The 23532-nt window shown below is 47.1% G+C and overlaps 1 protein-coding gene across 4 annotated transcripts in view; it reads right to left on the bottom strand.

Annotated features, from left to right (window-relative positions):
• Positions 1-23532, bottom strand: part of PREP (prolyl endopeptidase) — a 127993-nt gene that overhangs the window by 39361 nt on the left and 65100 nt on the right. For all 4 annotated transcript variants that reach the window (XM_089332808.1, XM_017345303.4, XM_089332810.1 and 1 more), the window contains exons 8-10: positions 11791-11982; positions 8131-8328; positions 1428-1531 (exon numbers count right to left, since the gene is read on the bottom strand). In XM_089332808.1, coding sequence (XP_089188934.1) covers positions 1428-1531; positions 8131-8328; positions 11791-11982 — 494 coding nt within the window. The remainder of the gene's footprint in view (positions 1-1427; positions 1532-8130; positions 8329-11790; positions 11983-23532) is intronic.

Below are 23532 nucleotides of genomic sequence, written 5' to 3'. Positions count from 1 at the left end.
CATTCTATGAGCCAGACACTTCATACACAGCACCTCACCACTGTAACGTCTCTGTTGTCCCACCAAAAACCCTGTGGCAGAGAAGGCTGCGTGATGTGCCTGGTGTCAGGCAGCGAGCATGTGGTAGGATCTCGGCCCTGAGAAAGGCTCTGGCCAACTACATAGGACATTTGGATTTCAAATACCACTTTCGGGCCAGCGCCATGGCTCACTTGGTTAATCCTCCGCTTGCGGCGCCGGCACCCCGGGTTCTAGTCTCGGTTGCTCCTCTTCCAGTCCAGCTCTGTGCTGTGGCTCGGGAGTGCAGTGGAGGATGGCCCAAGTGCTTGGGCCCTGCACTCACATGGGAGACCAGGATGAGTACCTGGCTCCTGCCTTCGGATCGGCGCAGTACGCCAGCCATAGCAGCCATTTGGGGGGGTGAACCAATGGAAAGAAGACCTTTCTCTCTGTCTCTCTCTCACTGTCTAACTCTATTTGTCAAATAATAAATAAATAAATAAATAAATACCATTTTCATGGGAAGGTTCGGCAGACTCATTCTGTGTGGTCAGAGCAGCCACGGTGACAGGTAAAGCAGTAGGTGTGGCTGTTCTCCAGGAAAGCAGGAGGTCAATTTGCTGACCCTTGATACAGAACAAGGGTTGGGATGTGGCCCAGCGCCTGTCTCTGTAAACACAGCTTTCCGTGTGACCTGAGTCTAGCCCGTCACCCGGGTGGTGCCTCGACAGCTGAGGCACAAGCGACCGAGTTATCCTAACGGCCTGCTCACAGAAGCATCCCTGGAAACAGCCAGTGCTCCCACTTCTCATCTTTCTTCACAAATGATACTCAGATTCCTAATCTGTGGCCTTCCTGGTCCAGCCCTCCCGGTGGGAGAGCCTTGCAAAACGCCTGGTGCCATAGGGGGCACCTCTGGTTGCAAAGGAACAGTGACAGTCATTGCCATCAACAACCACCCAGGAATTCAGTCTCGGGAAGACTCAGTCCCCTCGGGAAGCGGAAGAATGGAAAGCAGAGATTCTTATCTAAGGAAGGCCAGGACCAGAGGCTGGGCTTGCGATGACTGACAGTGACTGACCTCCCTCCAGCTATTCAAGTATTTTACCGAGCGTCTCTCAGTGCCGGGCAGAGGGACATCTGAAATGCAGATGGCAAGCCAGAACACAACCCATTTCCGAGGCAGCAGACTGACAGATGCAGACAGAGCAGCTCTGATGGCTGTAAGAGCCCTGAGACAGAGAACGCTGGCATGCTGGGGAGAACAGCCGCCACGGGAGCAGAACGTGCAAACCCCAGGAGCGCAGGGTCTGCACCAGGCTCACTGCTGAGTCTGCCACAGCAGCAGGAGCTTCTGGGTGTTACCCCGGATTCCCTCCGTGAGAGCCCCATTCCCCGACACGGTCACGAGATGGGGCTCCCCATACCTGAACGGTCTGGTATTCGGAAGCATCGATTCCTTTTACCGTCACCTCTCGGAAGACTCTGGGCTCCAGCTCCTCTTTGGTAAGATCACAGTGATAAATGATACCTACAAAGGAGAGCACAGGCCAGGTTAGTCCATGGGACTTGTGAGATGTCAGGGGGCGAGGGCCATGTGGTACGACCAGGTGCCAGGAGTGGCCAAGAGCAGCAGTTGTCAGGGACCCCGCTCATCGCCACCCCAGGACAAGGATCCCTACGCAGAGGCGCTGAGCACAGAGCCTGGCGTGCGGAGAGCTCCGAGAGTCCACCTTACCAGCACCATCACATGGCACCTTCCTCTCTCACCCCGTCAACACTGGATAAGATTCCAGTGCATTCCATGAGTACGAGAAGGGGTAAAAAACCTAGGGGCTGGTGCCGTGGCGCAGCACGTTAAGCCGCCACCTGTGATGCTGCCATCCCAAGTGAGTTCTGGCTGTTCCACTTCTGATCCAGTTCCCTGCTAATGCACCTGGGAAAGTAGCAGAAGATGGCCTGAGGGCTTGGACCCCCTGTACCCATGTGGGAGACCTGGAAGAAGCTCCTGGCTCCTGGTTTTGGATCAGCCCACCTCTGATTGTTGCAGCCACTTAGGGAGCAAACCAGCGGAAGGAAGATTTCCTCTCTCTGTCTCTTTCTCTTCCTCTGTAACCCTGCCTTTCAAATAAATAAATAAATAAATATTTTTTTTAAAGGAGAAAGTAAAAAAACCCAATTGTGGAATCTTAAGAGGTTTCCCCCAAACCAGACCACTTAGAGCAGGTCAAGGAAACAGTGACTTTTTGGACCATTTTACCTGAGAGGCAGGTGACAGGCTCATGGTGAGGAGCCCAACAGGACTCTGGATGAGCGCTCTGGGGCTCCTGTCACCGGACATCTACCTGTCCGTGGACACACAAGTGGACAGAAGCAGGGACCAAAGACAGTCCATTCTAAACCGCTTTCCCAACTTCGGTTTACCCTAGTAATTATGCACCACACAAAAGGACTGATGGACACAACAACTCCCATGCATTTAACTAAGGATCAAAATTCCACTTCCTGAACTTCATATGACTACTCCCTAACACTGAGAACTAAAGCAAGGGAAGACAAGTCCTTAACGTTGGAAAACCATGGCACTGCTGTGGTTTATGAAACACAGTCAGTCACCCACAGAGTGGCTGGTGTGAAACGGCACCTCCCCACAGCGCTTAAAGATATGCTGTCAAGTATAGGGAAAAGCCATGAGCGATCCCAGCACTGGAAAACCAGTAACCAATCGGTCCCCTCACGGACACTTCTTGATTGACTGGTGGAGCACTGAAACGGGAGCCCTGCCCCCTTCTCATCTCCTCTGTGCACTAAATGGTTGGGAAACAAGACTTTGCCCCCTACAGGCAAGGAGGGACATGAGAGATACATCAGTTGATGACAGCCAATCTTTTAAAACTTTGTTTATTTTCATTTTATTTGCAAAGCAGAGAGACAGAGAAAGATTTTTCCATCAACTGGCTCATTCCAAATGCTAGTGACAGCCTTGGCTGGGCCAGGCTGAAGCCAGGTGCTCAGAGCCCCATCAGCATCTCCCACGTGCATAGCAGTGGCCCAAGTACTTGAGCCACCAATCTGCTGTCTCCCAGAGTGTGCATTAGCAGGAAGCTGGATGGGAAGTGGAGTTGCTGGGAGTCGACCTGGCACTCTGATGTGGGGTGCAGTGTCCCAAGGAGCAACTTAACTGCTGCATCCCGTCCCCTCCCATGATCGCTAATCATTAATGTTATCCCAATTCTCACACTTACGGACAAACTATTGTAAGATTACTATACTACGGTGCAGGATTAGCACCAATGGTAAGAAGCTGTACCACGTGACTGAAGTATTTGCTTTCTTAGTTTAAGCTATATTTGGATATTTGTTACAATATATCTTTATAAATTGTGTACTTCCAAACTCTATTCTGTGAACATGCAATCTAAGTTAGCAGACAGCAGTGAATACTGGATTTGCTTATATGCATGGAATCTGGGAGGAAAAAGACTATTTTCAGATACACTTTACTTGTCAGAAACTTCTGGATTAGTTTCTGGTGCCACTCACAAAAAGTCTCTAAATCCTTTTTTATTTTTGACAGGCAGAGTGGACAGTGAGAGAGAGACAGAGAGAAAGGTCTTCCTTTTGCTGTTGGTCCACCCTCCAATGGCCGCTGCGGCCGGCACATCATGCTGATCTGAAGCCAGGAGCCAGGTGCTTCTCCTGGTCTCCCATGGGGTGCAGGGTCCAAGCACCTGGGCCATCCTCCACTGCACTCCTGGGCCACAGCAGAGAGCTGGCCTGGAAGAGGGGCAACCAGGATAGAATCCAGCGCCCTGACCGGGACTAGAACCTGGTGTGCCGGTGCCGCAGGCAGAGGATTAGCCTATTGAGCCACGGTACCGGCCAAGTCTCTAAATCTTTGTAAAACAAACAAAACACTGCAAAATTGCAATCAAGCCAAAAACCAAGACAGAATACAGACCAAGCATGTGCCATCTGAGCACGTCACTCCCTCTGGTGTCAATGCAGGAAATGACCCAGGCCGTGGAGCCAGGATTCGAAGTGTCGGCATTTACTGCCTTAGCAACCTTAGACAATTCACTCAAATACTAGAATGGAAATTCCCTAAGTGAAAGACACCGAGTGGGACACACACTCCAAACCCTGTTGTTCCAGAAAGGCTGAGTCATCAAATCTAACTGCAGAATGAAGTAAACATAAAACAGGGGCAGGTCACTGTGCACAGGGAGGGCGTCGGCTTCCGGATCTCTACCCTGTCCTGGGGCCCAGCAGCAGTACTGGGAGAGAGGCTGTGAAATCTGCAAATACCAGTGTTTCATGTATGAGGACATTTCAGAGTTTTGGGGAGAAATAAATTAAATGCTCAATTAGGGGCAAAAATTTAAAAAAACTGACACTCATGCACAGATTTTTTTCATAATATTAATTTTCCATGAACTTTTTGAAGACTCATTTTACGAATGCTTTCTATTCATAGATCCATCTGGCTAGCCCAATAACACACCATCACACCCTAATCTGAGTCTGTCATCTAATGATGCACTGTATCCTATCCGATTGGCTCATATTGGATAAGAATAAGGAAGGTGGGGTTTGAAGGATCATGAACCACAGAGGACTGGTTGGGTGAGCTCCAGGAAATGCATTTCAGAGTTGAAGGGTGGAAGAGAGGATCGGTTATGGAAGTCACTGAGGCCAGCAGAGGGGTCTCCTGATGACAACATTGCTTTCCTGGGGCCATCCCGGCATCAGGAGGGAGGCTGGGAGATGAGCTGTTCCTAGGGATTCTGGTATCACGGCAGAAGAGGCAGAATGAACACGAGTTAGGAGAGAGGAACAACTCAGAAACACAGCCAAAGAATCAGAGGAACTGGAAAACTGGACATGGAGAGAGAAGGCAAAGGAACTTTGCAACACATGCAGATATTGTTTTATCTGGTGATCAGCTGGGTTTTAATGTCATAAAAGAACAAATCTCTTAAAATGTTTGTCCTTTCCAAACAGGCCAAAAGCCTCCCTGATTTCTCAGCCCTGCTCCCCAGGGCCATGCACATGGGACTGCCACACTGCATTACGACAATTTGCAAGTTGGTCTGGAGCTAACTTGAGGCAATCCCGAAGGCTCTGCAAGCACAGAATTAATCAGCTCAACCACTAAGAGGTTTGAGCCACAGGGATTAAATGCATCACACTCCAAATCGCCCCAGCTGCCTGTCTGCTCCCAGTGTGGCTCCCAATGTGGCTCAAGGTACAAAGGACACAAACAGCATGGGCTCAAGATGCAACTACACTGTGCACCTCCGTGGGAAAGGGTCAGCTGGCATGCACCTGCCGGATGCGCCACCCGCTCAGAGCGAGAAGCTGGAGCTGCAGTGATTTAAGTACAACTTAGGGCCTTAGCTATTTACTGCAGCAGCCGAGAGCCAACATCAGGGACCAGTGGGAGACAGCCTTGAGTGGATGTGTGCACGTATGCATGTCAATACACCTACGGCCGCGTTCTGCTTTCCTAGGCTCTAGCTTAGTTAACTGATGGCTGGCTTTGGATTTGGCCCCGGAAGGTCTGAGTTTGGAGAAGAGAAAGATGGAAGGAAGATGGGACGAGGGAGACAAACAGAACATTACAGTAACAAATGATGGCTCGCTCAGAAGCTGCCTGGTGATACAGAACCAGGAACACACTCTACTTTCAAACTTCACAGCCACAGGCATGGCTAATATTTCATTGCTTGGCATGGAATCCCCGGTTTCACATGAGGACCATGAGCCCTTTCTTCCCCAGGTAATGATGAGCTTACTCCTGAAATAAATGGCCACATGAGGTCACTGAAGGCGGTTCACAGGCCTCTGGGGACTCTGGCTTTTATTAAGAGCAGGTGAGTCACCCTCGCCCTGTTCTCCTCATGGTCCTACATCTATTTGAACCGTTCAAGATGGGAAATTTTCCCAAGTAAAATTTCTGGAAGCAGCAAATTCGAGGAACTCAATGGCAGGCCTCTCAGTGCAGGGCTGAGAAAGGCTGTCTGGAGCAAATGCATTTTCCTTGGTCTGCCCGCTGGCTGCTGAGAGGCTCCAAAGGGAGGTGCAGGGCACCCTGAACCGTGGGTTCAGGACTCCCGGCCCTGAGCAGGGTGTCTGCATCCCTGGGGGCACGTTTCCCAGCCCTCTTCGGTCCCCGAAAGGGTGCTTGGGAGAGTGAGGCCTGCTAGGTTTTCCCAGGACATCAGACCTACTTAAAGAACATCCTTCTTTTGGCTTTAATAGCCCTGACAGCAACTTGTCACCACGTAAAATCCTTATAGACTGCCTGCTCTGGGACTGCGCTAGCACTGGAAGTGGATGAGACATCACTGTCATCCGGCCACCTCCCGGGAGGGGCACGGGGCCACACCATCAGCACCTGCCTCCCTCTCCCCTAAGACTGCTCTGTCTTCTGATGACTGGCTGACAGGAACTAAACCCAGAGGGATGAAAAGCGCTCTGCAGAAGCTCCACAAATGAGCACGCAAAGTGCAGGAATCTTCCCAGCCACTCTCCTTGGAGGATGGGGCTTGCCTGCTCAACTGAGCCATCCCCAGGGACAAATCACGGAATGTGTCTGGCTGCGACGCAGAGGGCAGCCAAATGGAGACACAGAGAGAAACACAAAGTACAGCAGAGCGAACTGTGACCCGCTCAAAAAAGAAAGTTAAAACAGAGAGATGTTTACTGTGAAATATAAAAATCATAACTTAGAAGCACTTTTTCTTTTCCACTAGAAACAAGCAATACACATTTTTTTCAGGACATAAGACTACACTTTTAGGATTATATTTTAATTTAGATTAACAATAGCATATTTTATTGTTTATTCTACAAATCATTTTTTAAAAGCCTTATTTTGAAAGGCAGAGTTACAGAGACAGAGATCTTCCATCTGCTGGTTCACTCCCCAGATGACCACAATGACCAGGGCTAGGTCAGTCTGAAGCCAGGAGCCAGGAGCTTCTGCCATCCTCTGATGGCACATTAGCAGGGAGCTGGATTGGAAGTGGAGCAGCCGAGGCTCAACCGGGCACCCATATGGGATGCCGGTGCCACAGGCTGCGGTTTTACATGCCACACCTTGGTGCCGGCCCCTAGAAATCACTTTTTAACACCACAGGCTGCAATGATTTCATTTTGATTCTGCTTTCTGTAGTGTTCTATTTGGGGGCTAGTGTTGTGTCACAGCAGGTTGGGCCACGGCCGGCAATGCCCAGCATCCCACTTGAGTACTGGTCCAAGACCTGGCTGCTCCGCTTCTGATCCAGCTCCCTGCTAATGCTCCTGGGAAAGCAGTAGAAGAAGCACCAAGTCCTTGGGCCCCTGCACCCAAGAGGGAGACTTGCATGGAGTTCCTATTCCTGGTTTCTATATTGCCCTGGCCATTGAGGTCAAAGGGGGAATAAATCAGCAGATGGAAAACCAATCTCTCTCTCTCTAACTTTGCCTTTCAGATAAAGAAGTAACTTTCAGATACATAAGTAACTTTTTGAAAAAAGTGTATTTGTTGGTACTAATTTTTCTTATTTCGTAGTATTTAGTTCAAAGGCAGAGATGGAGAGAAAAAGAAAGAAAAAGATAGAGCTCTCATTGCTGGTTTACTTCCCCAATGCCTGCAACAGCCAGGACTGTGAAGGGGCCAAAGCCAGGAGCCAGGAACTCCATCCACGTCTCCCACATGGGTGGCAGGGACCCAACTACTTGAGCCACCACCACTGTCTCCCAGGGTCTGCAGCAGCAGGACGCTGGGGTGAGCAGCCACAGCCAGGACAAAGCAGCACTCGGCTATGGGATGCAGGTGTCTTTACAGTTTCTTAACCACAAGGCTAAATGCTTGCACCTGTCAGAGCTAATTTTTAAGTCAATGCATAACAACAGTTGTTCCTGCCCCTACAACAGAGACTCGCAACACAGGACGAATGAGAGTGCAATTGTAGGTGTTTACGTTTCTTTGTCCTCAGCTTCTGTTTCGCTCTCATTAAATGATTTTGGCCTCACGATGGTATATGTGATTTCCAGTACATAGCAGTGTATTTCCGTTTCCCCAAGGAACCCAAACACCAACCGGCTCATTAAAGCGGGCAGCGGCGGTGAAGAGACTCCCACCTGGAGATAAGAAGGAAGTGAACTGGTAGAAGATCTCGGTGTCCTTCTTCTGGCCGCTGTAGCCCACGACGCTGCCGACCTCAAGAGGGAAGGGCTTGAGGAGAGCACCGGTGGTCAGGTCGTGGAGCTGCAGGATGTTCTTCACGTCGTGGAGGTAGCACAAGACCAGGAAGTTGGACCTGACACAAGCCACCCACTCTGCAGATAACAGGGAGAGAGAAAACCTGCTGCAGTTCAGAAAATAGGTGGAAAACGGTCTACATATTGAACCGCGCAGCAGTGAGACTTGCAAAGTTGTTTCATAACTGGGCTTAGTCACTCATCCAGCTCTCAGCATGTTCCTTTAATAAGTGGTTATTGCTGTTAGGTCCAGGGGAAACAAACAAAAAAAATTGCCTCCCTTGGGCCAGAAGCTTTTGATCTAAATAAGGGTGGGTTACAAAGAACTCTGCCCACCTATTCTGTGTCCAGGATCATGCTACAGGGGACAAGAGGAACAAAAGGATAAAAGCCAGATCACGAACCATGTCTGACAGGCGTGATTATTTGGCGACAAATTATAAAGTGTTTGGTATATACAAGCTGTTCTGCAAGGGGCTGGAGATCCTGCGGGAAGATGAAATCATTTCTGTCCTTGGGGCACCACGATGTAAAATGCAGACAAAGGAAAGTGGCTGGTTGGTTGCGGACCTCTAACAGGTGATCGCCCTTAGGCTAGGCATCTTGAGTACAGGGGTGTGGAGACTGGGGGCCTGGGAATTATAAGGACAGGACAGCTTTCCAGGGAATTAGGTGGTGGAAGACAGGTGAGTCCAGGAATGAGAGCCAAAGCTAGGACTGGGGGCAGAGAAAAAGGAATGCATGCACAAATGAACGAATGAGCAGCAGAAAGGGCAGAGGGGAGGAAAGCTGGTGAACAGTGAGATCCGTTTTTTTAAGCACTGAGCTATGTATGTATTTGAGAGACAGCGATGATAGATAGCTCTCCCGTCTTCTGGGTCACTATCTAAATGCCTGCCACAGCCCCCAGCTGGAGCCAGCTCAATCCAGGTCTCTCACATGAGTGGAGGGAACCCATGCACTTGAGCCTGCCTCCTAGGGTGTGCATGCATGGGAAACTGGCGTCAGGAGTGGAGACTCGTGTTGAACACAGGCACTCTGATACGGGACCAGCAGCGTCTTACCCAGCATTTTAACTGCTAAGCTCAGTGTGCACCCCCAGAGAGAGCCATGCTTGAGGATGGGGAGAAGAGCTGCTTACTCCATGGGGGAGTGGAGATGCCGACAGGGATCTGAGGGGGCGTTTGGTGAGCCTGGGAGAGGGCGCATTAGCGGGTGCTACCGAGGAACCAGTGTTTGAACAGAAGGGTGACACAAATGAAGACACTAAAGGGACAGGTGAACACAACAGAGGCTCTCTGAGGATGAGGCGGCCCAATCCGGTTCAGATCACCACCGCCAGCTCTCCCTCCAGGCAGGGAAAGAGGAAGAACTCACATCCCGCAGTAATTCCCTCATCCTCCAACACAACTGTTTTAAAAGTACCTCAATCAGGCAATCCATTTCACATGGTTTAACGCTTTAAAGAGAGAAAAGTACAGGGGGAAAATGGAAGTAAATTACAGCTGTCAAAGGATAATCAATCTACGGTAAGCATGAGTACATCAGAATTATAAAACAAAGTGAGTACGAAAAGAACAAGGTGATTGCAGATGGGCGTGAATAAAAGCTCTGACTTTATGGCTGTACCTTATGAGTCATCTCTCGTTTTTATTCTCAACAGGGCATTCTGTGCTAATGACACAGAGCACATTCAACTGCACTTCTCTTTGAATTGATGAGTTCCAGGGAATATTGAAGGTATCCCCTTTCCAGTCTGAAGCACTTATAATCTTTCGGCAGAAAGGTTGTAAAAATATATCACTTCCCCAAATCTCCGAGCATTTATTCACATTTCATTAGATCTACAAGCAGCAGAGGGTGTCACTTCAAGGGGTAGTTAAAACCTCTTGTTTAGCACTAAATGGCAGGAAAGTCCAAAGCCTTGGGAAATACAGCATGATGATGGCGCCCTATACAAGACTCACTGTACCAACCTGACCTGGATGTGAAAGTACCCGGGGCACCCTACCTGAGAATCCAGCCACCAAGCCTCATTTGGACACACCAGCAACGCTGGGGAGCAGGGGCTGAATCTGGCACCTGGGACGCACTCGCCACGTGCTAGCAGCAGCTGCCCTTCCGGGGGCCACTTCTGCCTCGCTCTGGCAGAAGCCATGAGGCAACCAAGTAACCACCAGCGGATTCATCGCACGACAATGTGAAAGGAAACAGAGACTTGTTCCATGATTCATGGATCCCTCATCCAAACATAAGTAAGGCCCAGAGAGTGAACAGAAGGCTCTAAGGACGTGCCAAGAGGTCCTTGGAAAGAGCTCCTGCCTCGTCCTCCTACTGGGGAGACGGGGGCAGTAAATGGTTACTCCCTTCTTCTCACCCCAGTCTGAGACACACGGTACTGGCATCTGATCCAAACATGAGAAATAAAAGGAAATGCAGGAGGCAGTAAATGGCCAACTCACTACTTCAGAGGGACAGCTCGGGGAGGGCAGCTGCCTCGGGGCTGCAGCTGGTGATAGAATGGCCTGGAGGGGTGCCGAGACCCCAGGAAGAGGGTGCAGGAGTGCAGTCAGATGCCTGGGGGCTGAGAAGAATCTCAAGCCACCACCCCAGAGTACTGCTTCCTGCAGACACAAGGGCCCAGCAGCAAGGACCCATGGGGACCTGTGCTCACCAGCAAGGCCAGGCACTGGAGGCACGCTGTCCTGAGGCAGGCAGAGTTCCTCACTGGTTTTGGACATGAACCTGAATCCATCTGACTCCAACACACGTGAAAAACCCAACTGCTTTATCTGAGATAGGGCCCTGCTGCAGATCTCTAAAGGGATTCTTTGCTTGATATACCATGTACTGCTGCATTTTTGAATGGTGCTAGGCTTTATTATTATTCAACCCATCAGAAGAAGTTCTGAAGTCTCCTTTTGCATTAAAAACCACTGTAAAATTAGTGAGTCATTTTCTAATCAAATTCATCTTTCATGCAATAAATAATTTAAAAGCAGTGTAACACTTTTAGAAAAAAAAATTAGAGAAAATGAAAGAGAAGTTAAAGGCACCCTGAAGCATGACTGACATGGAAGTGGGGTTCTCAAGAGGCTAATGCAGGTCAGGGCACAAGGCAGCAATGCCAAGGGTTTGCAATTAAAGCCCACATAGTCTATTCTGTTTTCCAGTAAGAGGGCTGCAATCCCACCCCAAGATCTACAACAGGTGTAATGCAAAAAGCCAAAGATCATTCAAAAGCTTAGGGCTAAGGGTTATGGATGTAAAAAAATGGTATTACCACTAGACAGTAAGTACACAAACACAACTGGGATCTTATAAAAGCAGTACCTCTCAAAGTCTTAACTCACGCCTTCATGATTTTTTATGAAGGGTCTCTGCTTCCACCTGATATCATACTAAGTTACAAAGATGCCACACAGCAAAAATCCCCTGTGATCAGAGGCTGAAGCACCAGAGAATGAGAGAAGCGCCAACTCACCAACATGCTCATCAAAACAATAGCACGTGTGTCAAGCAACCCGTCTGTCCTCTTACCTAAGACATCTTTCTCGTGCTCAGGAACAAGCACTTTCCACTTAGACTCATCGGCATCCATGAAGTCGATGTTGATCAGGCGGTAGTTGGGAGAATGGCGATTGGTCTTGAACGTGAACACTGTCCCTTCGTTGGTGACGTAGTCATACTCTCCTTCAAAGTTGTCAATCAGTTTTACCCACTTCAGGATTCCTGCAAGAGACCCGGCATTCCTGTCATTCTCACCAGCGTTTAAAACAAAAGATGTTGTTTGCAGGTAGGGAAGGGAAGGTAGGCCTTTTCTATGTACAGAACGCAAGGCAGAAAGAGCAAGGCCTTGTTGTGAGTAAATGCTAATGTTTAAAAAATAATGCCAAGCAGGCCCTGATTAACAGGGAAATGAGGGGAGAGCAAAGAGCCGCAGGGCACCAGGCAGATCCTCCGCCACCCCAGCCAATGTGGAACCTGACCACTTCTCTCCACCTCTCTTGTCAGCAGCACCCACATCACGTCTCCACAGCATTTCTCCTGGGCTCTCACTGTGTTTTTCTGTGGCTGTTTATTACTTATCTTTTTATTCACTATTTCATACTGTGCACTGAAGAGTGGCAAAAATACGCAACATGACATTGGCATTGACAGAGAGAAGGGACACATTTCAGTCTTTTGGTTCTGAGAATAGCTCTGGAGATGGTCACCACTGAAAATGATCTGAAGTGTGCTCAGTGGCTCCCTAAATGACACTCTGAATATTTAAAAACAAAACACACACGCACCAAAAAACCCACTGAGAGAATATATGCTTCACAAGGTATCTGGCACGGACGTTCCCAGAAGATCTTCGAAGCTTTAGAAGCAGGGAAGTTCTAATTCCTTAACTACCGAAAGGCAATGCCAAGTCTCAGCTATTCTCCAACTCTTTCAATTTCACAGTGAAGTTGCCACATTAATTTGAATAGTTCATTTATATTCCTTGAATCTTTCAAAGCAATTTTATATTCATTATCTCATGTCTATAGCATAGCTTTATATAATTTGTTGTTGAATTAAACTTACCAGGGAAAATAAAATTCCACCACAGAAAGAGTTCTGAGCTCAGTTCTACTTGGATTAAAATCCCAGTGTGACCTTGAGCAACTTATTACCTGCTAAACTTTATTTTCTCAACTGTAAACTAGGGATAATAAGTAAACGTGACTATTGGTACATAGTCTACAAGAAAAAGCTCATATATTATTTAAAAATAAGTCACTGAGGCTGGCGCCGCGGCTCACTAGGCTAATCCTCCACCTTGCGGCGCCGGCACACCAGGTTCTAGTCCCGGTCAGGGCGCCAGATTCTGTACCGGTTGCCCCTCTTCCAGGCCAGCTCTCTGCTGTGGCCCGGGAGTGCAGTGGAGGATGGCCCAAGTGCTTGGGCCCTGCACCCCATGGGAGACCAGGAGAAGCACCTGGCTCCTGCCATCAGATCAGCGCGGTGCACCGGCCACAGCGTACCAGCCGCGGCGGCCATTGGAGGGTGAACCAACGGCAAAGGAAGACCTTTCTCTCTGTCTCTCTCTCTCAATGTCCACTCTGCCTGTCAAAACAAAAAGCAAAAACAAACAAAAAAAAAAGTGACTGAAATAGAGAAAAAAGTAATTTAAAAATTTGATAGCCTTCATGTTAGCAAGTAACTTGTGAAAAAATATGGGGGTGTGGCAGGCAGAAACTCACCCTTGAAAACAACAAAATAAAATACTTCAGAATGCATTTACTATGAAATGTGAATTCTATGTGAAGAAACCTCTACATTTTTAAAAAAGATTTATTTTATTTACTTGAAAGGTAGAGGTGCAGAGAGAGGGAGAGAGGGAGGGAGGCAGGGAGAGAGAGAGATGGGGAGGGGAAGAGAGACAGAGAGAGGAAAGAGAGAGAGATCTTCCATTCACTGGTTCACTCCCCCAGATGGTTCCATGGTAGAAACTGCACCTATCTGAAGCCAGGAGCTTCTTCCAGGTCTCCCACACGGGTGCAGGGGCCCTAGGACTTGGTCCATCTTCTACTGCTTTCCCAGGCCATAGCAGAGAGCTGGATTGGAAGAGAAGCAGCCAGGACTAAGGCAGGCGCCCATATAGGATGCCAGCATTGCAGGCGGTAGATTTACCCGCTATGCCATAGCGCCGACCCCAAAACCTCTAAATTTTTTTCCAAGATTTATTTATTTTTATTTGAAAGTCAGAGTTACACAGAGAGAGGAGATTCAGAGAGAGAGGGAGAGTTTTTCCATCTAATGGTTCACTCCCCAATTGGCCGCAATGGCCGTAACTGTGCTGATCTGAAGCCAGCAGCCAGGAGTCTCTTCCTGGTCTCCCATTCGGGTACAGGGGCCCAAGGACATGGGCCATTTTCCACTGCTTTCCCAGGCCATAGCAGAGAGCTGGACTGGAAGTGGAGTAGCTGGGTCTCGAATCGACACCCATATGGGATGCCAGTGCTTCAGGCCAGGGTGTTAACCCGCTGCGCCACAGCGCCGGCCCCCAAAATCTCTAAATTTTTGAAGGTATCTTAAAATTAAGAAACCTTGAATAACTGGAAACACATGCCATATCCCTACAGAGGAAGATTCACTATTTCAATCATGCAAATAATCTCAGAGAAAATGTACAAATTTAACACAATTCCAATCAAAATCCAAATGAGATTTTTGGGAAATCTGACATCATCCTAAAATTCATCTGGAAGAATAAACACATTAAGACAGTCAATGCAAGTCTGAACAAAGAGGAATTTCTTACACTACAGATGCTCCAAATAAGCCCCTCCCCTTCCTGCAGGCAATCACCATCCTCACTTTTATGTTAACATATTCTTGCCTTTTTCTGTACTTTTTTTTTTGCCGTCACATCCCTCCATAACATTAGTCTTTTATCTAGAACTAGGCATTGAACTTCATATAATGAAATCATACACATGCATTCTTTTTGTCTTAGTTCTTTCACTTGAGGTTATACATATGAAATTACTCATCTTTTGGTTACTGTTAACTTTTGGCTGAGTCCTATTGTATTCAAAGAACATATGCCTGATTTCAATCCTTTTGAATTCATTGAGAATAGCTCTATGGCCTAAATATTTATAATTTTTAAAAAAGATTTATTTATTCATTTGAAAGGCAGAGTTACAGACAGAGGGAGAGGCAGAGTTATAGACAGAGTTACAGACAGAGGGGAAGAGGGAGAGAGGAAGAGGGAGGGAGAGGGAGGGAGAGGGAGGGAGAGGGAGGGAGGGAGAGAGGGAGGTAGAGAGGGAGAGAGAGAGAGGTCTTCCATCTGCTGGTTCACTCCCCAAATGGCCGCAACTGCTGAAGCTGGGCCGATCTGAAGCCAGGAGCCAGGAGCTTCTTCCAGGTCTCCCACATGGGTGCAGGGGCCCAAGCACTTGGGCCATCTTCTACTGCTTTCCCAGGTCATAGCAGAGAGCTGGATTGGAAGTGGAGCAGCCGAGACAAGAACCAGCACCATTACAGGATTCTGGCACCACAGGCAGAGGCTTAACCTACTGGGCCATATCGCTAGTCCCAGGCCTAAATATTTAAAAAAAAATTTAATGTTCCTGTGTGCAACTGAAAAGAATATGTATTCTGTAGTCATCAAGTGTAATTTGCTAAATATTCCTTATATGTCATTTGTTAATCATATTGCTCAAATTTCTGTTATTTGTTGATTCTCTTTTGCTATCAGTGACAGAACAAGTTTGTTAAAGCACATTCCCCCATGACTGTGGATCTGTCAATTGTTACTTTCATTTCTCTTTTGTTCTGTATATTTTGAAATTATGTTATTAGCTATATACATTCTGAATCACCATACCTAAATAAAACTGAATCAAACCATTTATGAGGTTTTAGCTCTAGTCATGTTTCTTGCTTTAAATTTTTCTTTGGTACTAAGATGGCTATATCATTTTCATGGCAGTATGTTACACAAGTCACTAATCACATTCTCATTAGATTCACAATGCCTTCAAGTAGATGGCTCCCCCACCCAGCTCCCAAGTTTTCTAGCTGTTCTCTGCAGAATGCTTCATCCCAATTTGTAGTCTGTCATTTTAGGGAAGAGTCTGCTCTTCTTCATATCTGCTAATTAACTCATGTTTTTCCACTCTTGGTGGGCTGCATTTTAGGTGCTGCTTTATACTTTTATTCTATTTCACTAATTCTCTCTTCAGCTGTGTCTAAGTTCTTTAAACTAATAATTGAATTTTTAATGTTAATATTTTTTATTCCTAGGAGCTCAATTAAGTTCTTTCCCAAATCAGTCTGTGCTCATTCTTTACAGTTTCTTATTTCTTGCTTATGCTTCTGGGTTTCTTGGTTACTTTTTAAAAGCTGCATCTTCCTGGCTCTATTTTCATGCTGGTAAATTTCTTCAACTGATTTGTGATTTTAAAAATTTTATTGTTATTATTTTTTAAATTTATTTGACAGGTAGAGTTATAGACAGTGAGAGAGAGACAGAAAGGTCTTCCCCCCGTTGGTTCACTCCCCAAATGGCCACTACAGATGGCGCTGTGCTCATCCAAAGCCAGCAGCCAGGTGCTTCCTCCTGGTCTCCCATGCGGGTGCAGGGCCCAAGCACTTGGGCCATCCTCCACTGCCCTCCCGGGCCACAGCAGAGAACCAGACTGGAAGAGGAGCAACCAGGACTAGAACCCGATAGTCCTGTTAACTGCAGTAAGCAGTTAACCATATGGGATGCCGGCGCCACAGGCGGAGGATTAACAAAGTGAGACACGGCGCCGGTTCCTTGTTATTATTTTTTATTCAAAAGGCAGAGAGAGATAGTAGCAGAGTTCCTGTCTGCTGGTTCACTCCCCAAATGCTCTCAAGCTCAGCTGAAACTGGGAGCCAGGGACTCAATCCAAGTCTCCCACATGAGAGGCAGAGATTCAACTACTTGAGCCATTATTGCTGCCTCTTAGGTTCTGCATCTGCATTTGGAGCCAGGCACCAAACCCAAGTACTCTGATGTGAGCTGCAGATATTTTAACCATTCAGCTAAATACACACCTTATCTCAATGACTGTCAACTGTTTACTGCTAATTTCCCTTGAAACACTATCTGCTGGAATTCTTGGAGGCCTGGGTTGAAATGGCACTCTTCCAGAGATTTGTACTTCCTTCTGCTTACCTCTTGGGATACCGCCTAGCCTGGAGCACATTGAATTCTTGGCAGGAGGAATTCTGGACCTCAAAGGCACAACCCAGTCACCACGCACCCAGGTGAAGGTCAGCCTTCCTTGTGCGTTAGGAGAGTGCATATCCTGTCTTCTCCCAGCCCGTAGTGCCAAAGTAAAGACAGACAGGTTTCCTCTCTGCACCTCCCAGCCCCACCTGGCTGGGCCCAGCAGGTTCATCTACAAGTCACTGCCACACTGACTCTCAACCATGGAGAGCCACAGACTTTACCTCCCATCGCCCCTGCCTTGGCTAACTTTCAAGGACAGCCCAGCTTATACTCGAGGATGCCTGCTTTCATTTTGTCTTGGGTCTATGGCTTTCCTTCTCTTGAATCAACTTAGCAATGTATCTAAAAAGCTGTTTTACATCATTTCATAGTATTTCCATTGTTTCAACTGAGAGGTTTTTGGAGAATATAATCTGCTAGACTCCCACACAAGGTTAAATTCTGCATCTGAGCTACAATTTCATTTAATTTCTCAGTGACAAACTGCTAACCTCAAAAGACTACTCAGCAGGTGAACCATTCAAAGGTAATGGTATTGTGGCTTACACGAAGCAATGCTATAAAACAAAGAAAACTCCCAATACCTAAAACACACACACACACACACACACACACACGAAGTAAAGATTAGCTAAAAATGCAAAATTTGAAGGCAATCAGAAAGGTCCCATTTGTTTATAATAAGAATGACAAAACAGAACTTTCTGGACTATGACATTTGTAGACACAGAATCTGGGTTCAGTGAAATGTCAGACTCCTTAACTGACATTATTCCCCTGACAACAAAGCATTTCCTGATGTGAAACCTTTCTGTTACAAAGTAACCCGGTTAGGGGCTCCGCCTGGAAAGGTCTTGCATCCAGTGGTATTTCAAGGACGCTCCCTGCCTCTGCCTCTCCTCACTGAAGTGTGTGCCAAAGCCAGAACACAACAAATTGCCTCCACACTGCTACTGAGTCAGGCCAGTCTCTCTCTCTCTCTCTCTTTTTTTTTTTTGACAGGCAGAGTGGACAGTGAGAGAGAGACAGAGAGAAAGGTCTTCCTTTTCTGTTGGTTCACCCACTAATGGCCGCTGTGGCCGGCGCACCGCGCTGATCCGAAGGCAGGAGCCAGGTACTTCTCCTGGTCTCCCATGGGGTGCAGGGCCCAAGCACTTGGGCCATCCTCCACTGCCCTCCCAGGCCACAGCAGAGAGCTGGCCTAGAAGAGGGGCAACCAGGACAGAATCCGACTCCCCGACCGGACTAGAACCCGGTGTGCCGGCGCCGCAGGCGGAGGATAAGACTAGTGAGGTCAGGCCAGTCTTAAGATGTGGTCCACTAAGTAACGAAGCTACAATGACTGCTAGAACAATAAAGAAGTTTGTGGTGTGACTTGCCGTCAAATTCTGAAGTATTAACCTTCACCAAAAACACGAGTCATAGACTCATTCAGAGTAAAGGACACAGCGGAATTCACATAAATCCTATTGTATAAAATAGTGTGGAAATTAGTGCAAAGTTCAGGCCCTCACGGGCTGGGACGCTGTAAAATTCTTTTGCTCTCCTGAAAGCTCGCTCCTCAGGGTTTTAGTAGAGAAATAATTTAAGAAGATATTCACTTGAACAAGCAGGTTCATTAACTTTTGCTACTCACAAGTTAGGACACTGTTAGTTTAAATGGAAATCAGGAAAGTTACTTCTAAGAACAGAGACATGGCTTAACTCTTAAACTACATCACTTTTTGCCTGCTTTCTCTGGAGTTGTTTTGTCTGAAAGCATGAACATTCATTTTTTAAAAAAATATTTATTTATTTATTTGAAAGTCAGAATACACAGAGAGAGAAGGAGAGGCAGAGAGAGGTCTTCCATTCGCTGGTTCACTCCCCAGCTGGCCGCAATGGCCAAAGCTGTGCCAATCTGAAGCCAGGAGCTTCTTCCAGGTCTCCCACATGGGCACAGGGGCCCAAGGACTTGGGCCATCTTCTACTGCTTTCCCAGGCCATAGCAGAGAGCTGGATCAGAAGAGGAGCAGCCAGGACTTGAACCAGCACCCATATGGGATGCTGGCACTGCAGGTGGTGGCTTTTCCAGCTACGCCACAGCACCGGCCCCAACGGGACCATTCATTCTGAAGCCAACAGAATTCAGTCTTCAAATCGCTCCACTTCCAAATTACATTTTCTTTTTATAAACTTGCTTCTTGGCGGGAACTGGTTTTGTTTGTTGAGTGAAGATTAACTTAAAATAAATCATCTTATGACTTTCCAGGAGCCAAGTCATCCTTTAGCTCTTTTCTTTGAAGATCATTAATGATACTAACTATATTTCACAGAAAATGTTGTAGAAGTCTCTAATCAAAGGAGTTAAAGTGACTGCAAAGCCTTGATGAGTCAAATGATAACAAATGTGCACTGGGTGTGGCCACGTGCTGACCCTGAGAGAGGGCAGAGGCTCTTCCGCTTCAATGAGCTTGGCAGCTGATCTGACTTGGATCCCACTCTGTAAACAGCACTGGGAGAGCGAGCTGGGCTCACCAGCCTGTTTCCTGGGGTAAGAATTTGTGCCTCTTCTAGGCTGTGAAGATTGAATGAATGGGGCCTGGCACTGTGGCACAGTAGGCTAAGCCTACTCCCACGGCATCTGCACCACATACAGGCGCTGGTTCGTGTCCCGGATACTCCACTTCCAATCCAGATCTCTGTCATGGCCTGAGAAAGCAGAAGATGGCCCAAGTCCTTGGGTCCCTGCACCCACGTGGGAGACCTGAAAGAAGCTCCTGGCTCCTGATCAGCTCAGCTTCACTGTTATGGCCATCCTGGGAGTGAACCAGAAGATGGAAGACCTCTCTCTCTGTCTCTACCTCTCTATGTAACTCTTTCAAATAAATATAATAGATCTTTAATTAAAAAATAATTCAGAGCCGGCGCCGTGGCTCAATAGGCTAATCCTCCACCTTGCGGCGCCGGCACACCGGGTTCTAGTCCCGGTTGGGGCGCCGGATTCTGTCCCGGTTGCCCCTCTTCCAGGCCAGCTCTCTGCTATGGCCAGGGAGTGCAGTGGAGGATGGCCCAGGTGCTTGGGCCCTGCACCCCATGGGAGACCAGGAAAAGCACCTGGCTCCTGGCTCCTGCCAGGATCAGCGCAGTGCGCCGGCTGCAGCGGCGGCCATTGGAGGGTGAACCAGCGGCAAAAGGAAGACCTTTCTCTCTCTGTCTCTCTCTCTCACTGTCCACTCTGCCTGTCAAAAAAAAAAAAAAAAAAAAAAAAAAAAAAAAAAATTCAATGACATATCTACATTTGTAGCCCAGAAACTGGCACACAGGAACTGCTACAAAAAGACATTTGCTGTTACTCCAAATAACCCTAGAGTACTTCAAGTGACAAAAATAAAACTGAACAAATGTGCTTCTGAACAGTACAATTCACTAAGAATGGACTTTTAAAACAGCACACAGCCACTTTCCTAGAAAATGGCCTTAAAAATCACTAATTTTAGAATTAGTATAAATAGGAAGATACTTAAGGTTCATAGAAAAAAATGAAATTGAAAGTATGAGTTTGTTTTGGTGCCAAAAAATCTGAAATCCATGTATATACTTTTCATAATACACATTTTCCGCATATTACAGAACAAAAAAAGTGTTTTGTTCCAAGAGATTTTTTGCACCCAAATAAACTCATGCTTCTAATAACATTTTCTATAAGCTTCCTGAAATATTCTCATGCTGATTTTATTATGGCTACTTTGTCTTTTATAACCAAATTTCTTATTTTGCTTTTGATTTTCATACTGTCTTTGGGTGTCTCCTTTCACTCTGAAACACCAGCTCTCTATCTTCTCCCAGAAGCCCTCCAACCCTGCTGGTCCAGCTTTTAATGCGCAGATGACCTTTGGAGAAGTCCTCTGCTTAAGGCTTCTCCAATGTTTATCTCCCCTGTTCCACTCCACCCACAAAGGATGCCCAATCCCACCAGGTGTGAACAAGAGTTGATATTGTCTCTGCTACCAAAAAACCAAACCAAACCAGGCCAAAACAAAAAGATCATTCCTCTTGCATTAGCCAGTGGTGGCTGAAGGAACAATTTTTACGTGTCTGACAAATACCAAATTTCCTTTTATAGGCCAGTGTTAGAATGTAGTTTAATTTCTTATGCAAGAGGAAGCCAGTTTTCTTCAATGATGCACAGGTATTACAATATGGACATGATAGATAAGTGGTGAAAATTTTATCAGTCTAAAGTAATCAAACAGCAAAACAGGAAGAATGACAGAGCCAGGCTGCTGCCAGTCTGGGTGAAGCGCAGGGTGGGCTAGTGTTTCCTTACAGGAATCCGCTACGTCAGCACCACTCACTCTTCTCCCAAACTAGCATCAATGCTGTCCCGTGAGAAGACCAGTTCCCCGCTTGGAAGAAGGGCATTAAGTTACTAAAAATGGGATTTCAGAATTAGTGATAATTCTTTCCACTTAACAACTGCTTCATAAGGGTTCTATTTTAAAACCTCTAACACAGGGACAAATGGTTGACCTCTTTTTGTTGCTAACTTATCCTATGATGTAGGGGGCTAAGATGACTGACCTACAGGAGAATGAACGAACTAAAAAAGGAAAGGAAACAAGTAAGAAACAAAACAGAGAGGGGAGAGAGCGGTTTACAGTTTCAAACTCTGGGGATGTCCCGAGCCTGAGCTGGGTCGGTGCACTGGGTCACAGCTCCTCTGCCACCCCCAGCAACAAGCTCTGACAGTCTCCACATCCATGGTCCACTGGGTGAGGAGTGCACCAAGGCCAGGCACTCAGGCTGTGCATCCCTCAATGGCCCATCATACATGTCTGCCTCCTAGGTACACTATTTACATAACCCTGCATTTAGAGTTAGCTTAAGTATATAGTATGAATATTCTTTATCCAAAACACTTGGGGCCAGAAGTGTTTTGGATTTCAGAACATTTGTATATGCATGATGAGATCTCCTGGGGGAGGGGACCCAAGTCTAAACACAAAACACATTAATGCTCCATATACACCTCAAACATATAGCTGGAAGGTAATTTTAAACACTATTCTTAATAACTATGTGCATGAAACAAACTTTGTATGCATGGAACCAGAGGTCAGGTACAGGATACTCCACTTGCGAAGTCATGTTGGTCCTCAAAGAGTTTCAGACTTTGGGACATTTGGATTACAAATTTTCAGACAGGTAGCTCACTCTATAGTTGCATATTCATATATTTATAAGGTATATTTATATATAATACATAGATTTATAAGGTATATGTTAACTTTTACATAAAAATTTTATAGGTCCACATATTTGAGGGAATAGAGATAGCTAATGTAGACACTGTGTGCAGGTTTATCGTAAATTTTGAATAAATATATAAACTATATATCCAAAATAGGATTATTTATATCAAACTTATGAGACAAGTATACTAGTATATATAATATATGTACTATATATACATATATATTTATAATTTAAAGGAAACAGTCTTGATTTAGAAAATGATAGAGAATTTAAGAAAATCCAGACAGAAATCGTGTTCTTAGAAGGTTCAGGATGATTACTTTCAGCTAATCTGCCGGCATGAATCACATTAAAATCACAGGAGTCAAGACGCAGCTGTCTCTGCTACCATGGAACCAATAAAATGTCACACTAGCCTGGTGTCCTTGCAACTTCTTCACTCCTTATCTGAAGCAAGCAACTGAAGAAGAGAAGCACGAATCTTCTGTCCAAACAATGTACAGGACTGGAGCTCACCATTTGCAGGGTTTAACAAAGGACAACGATCTAACGAAGGAGAAGCTAGGAGGCTACAGGGCAAAGGGTGGAAACACTCACACCACAGGGGGAGGAGGGCAGCTCACCAAGCGGAGCCACCTAAGCACGGAGCAGTTAAGGGGACGCCACCCAGAGCAAGGCTGACAAGGTGCCTGGCCTCACGCCGCTCCCGGGTCCGCCTGCAGTGTTTGTGTGCAGAGAGAGAGGGAGCAGAGGGGGCAACCGTACAGGGAAGGGGATGGACAGGAGGCATGCTCCTGGTAGCCTCCGAGGCAGAAGCCCCTCTTCCGAAATCAGAGCACGGCGACCCCGGACCCGTTCCTCTGGCAGCCGGTACGGGAAGGGGGTGCTGTACTCTCTGGGAAGACTCTGCCTTCTCTGTTTCCAGAGGTGAACAACTACATAAATGTGTAAGGCCCAGAAGACCCACCTCCTGACGGCCGGAGGGGGGTCCCGGGAACCAGCGGGTCACACGAGAGACGGAACCGGCTCCATCCAGCCTCTGCCGCGGGTAGTGGGGAAAGAACTCAAGTCATGGTTTGTGATGAATGCGGCCGCGCTACTCTCCGGTGGAGAGCCTGCAGCCGCGAGGGCTGGCACGGAAGCTCCCGGGGGGGAGAGGTCCCCTTCAACCCTTCGCGAGGCAGCAAGGAAGATGGTTAGCAAGCACAGCCACAGTCCAGAGAGACCCCAGTGCGGCTCGGCGGCCTCGGCTTTCCCCGGTCTGTACTTATGCAGTTTTTTTTCTCCCGTGGGCTGTA

Source organism: Oryctolagus cuniculus, chromosome 5 (assembly GCF_051225735.1).
Source record: "Oryctolagus cuniculus isolate XC-2025 breed Fujian yellow rabbit chromosome 5, ASM5122573v1, whole genome shotgun sequence".
Taxonomy (NCBI): Eukaryota; Metazoa; Chordata; class Mammalia; order Lagomorpha; family Leporidae; genus Oryctolagus; species Oryctolagus cuniculus.
Note: the sequence above shows the minus strand (reverse complement) of the source record. Positions and strands in the feature narration are given on the sequence as shown.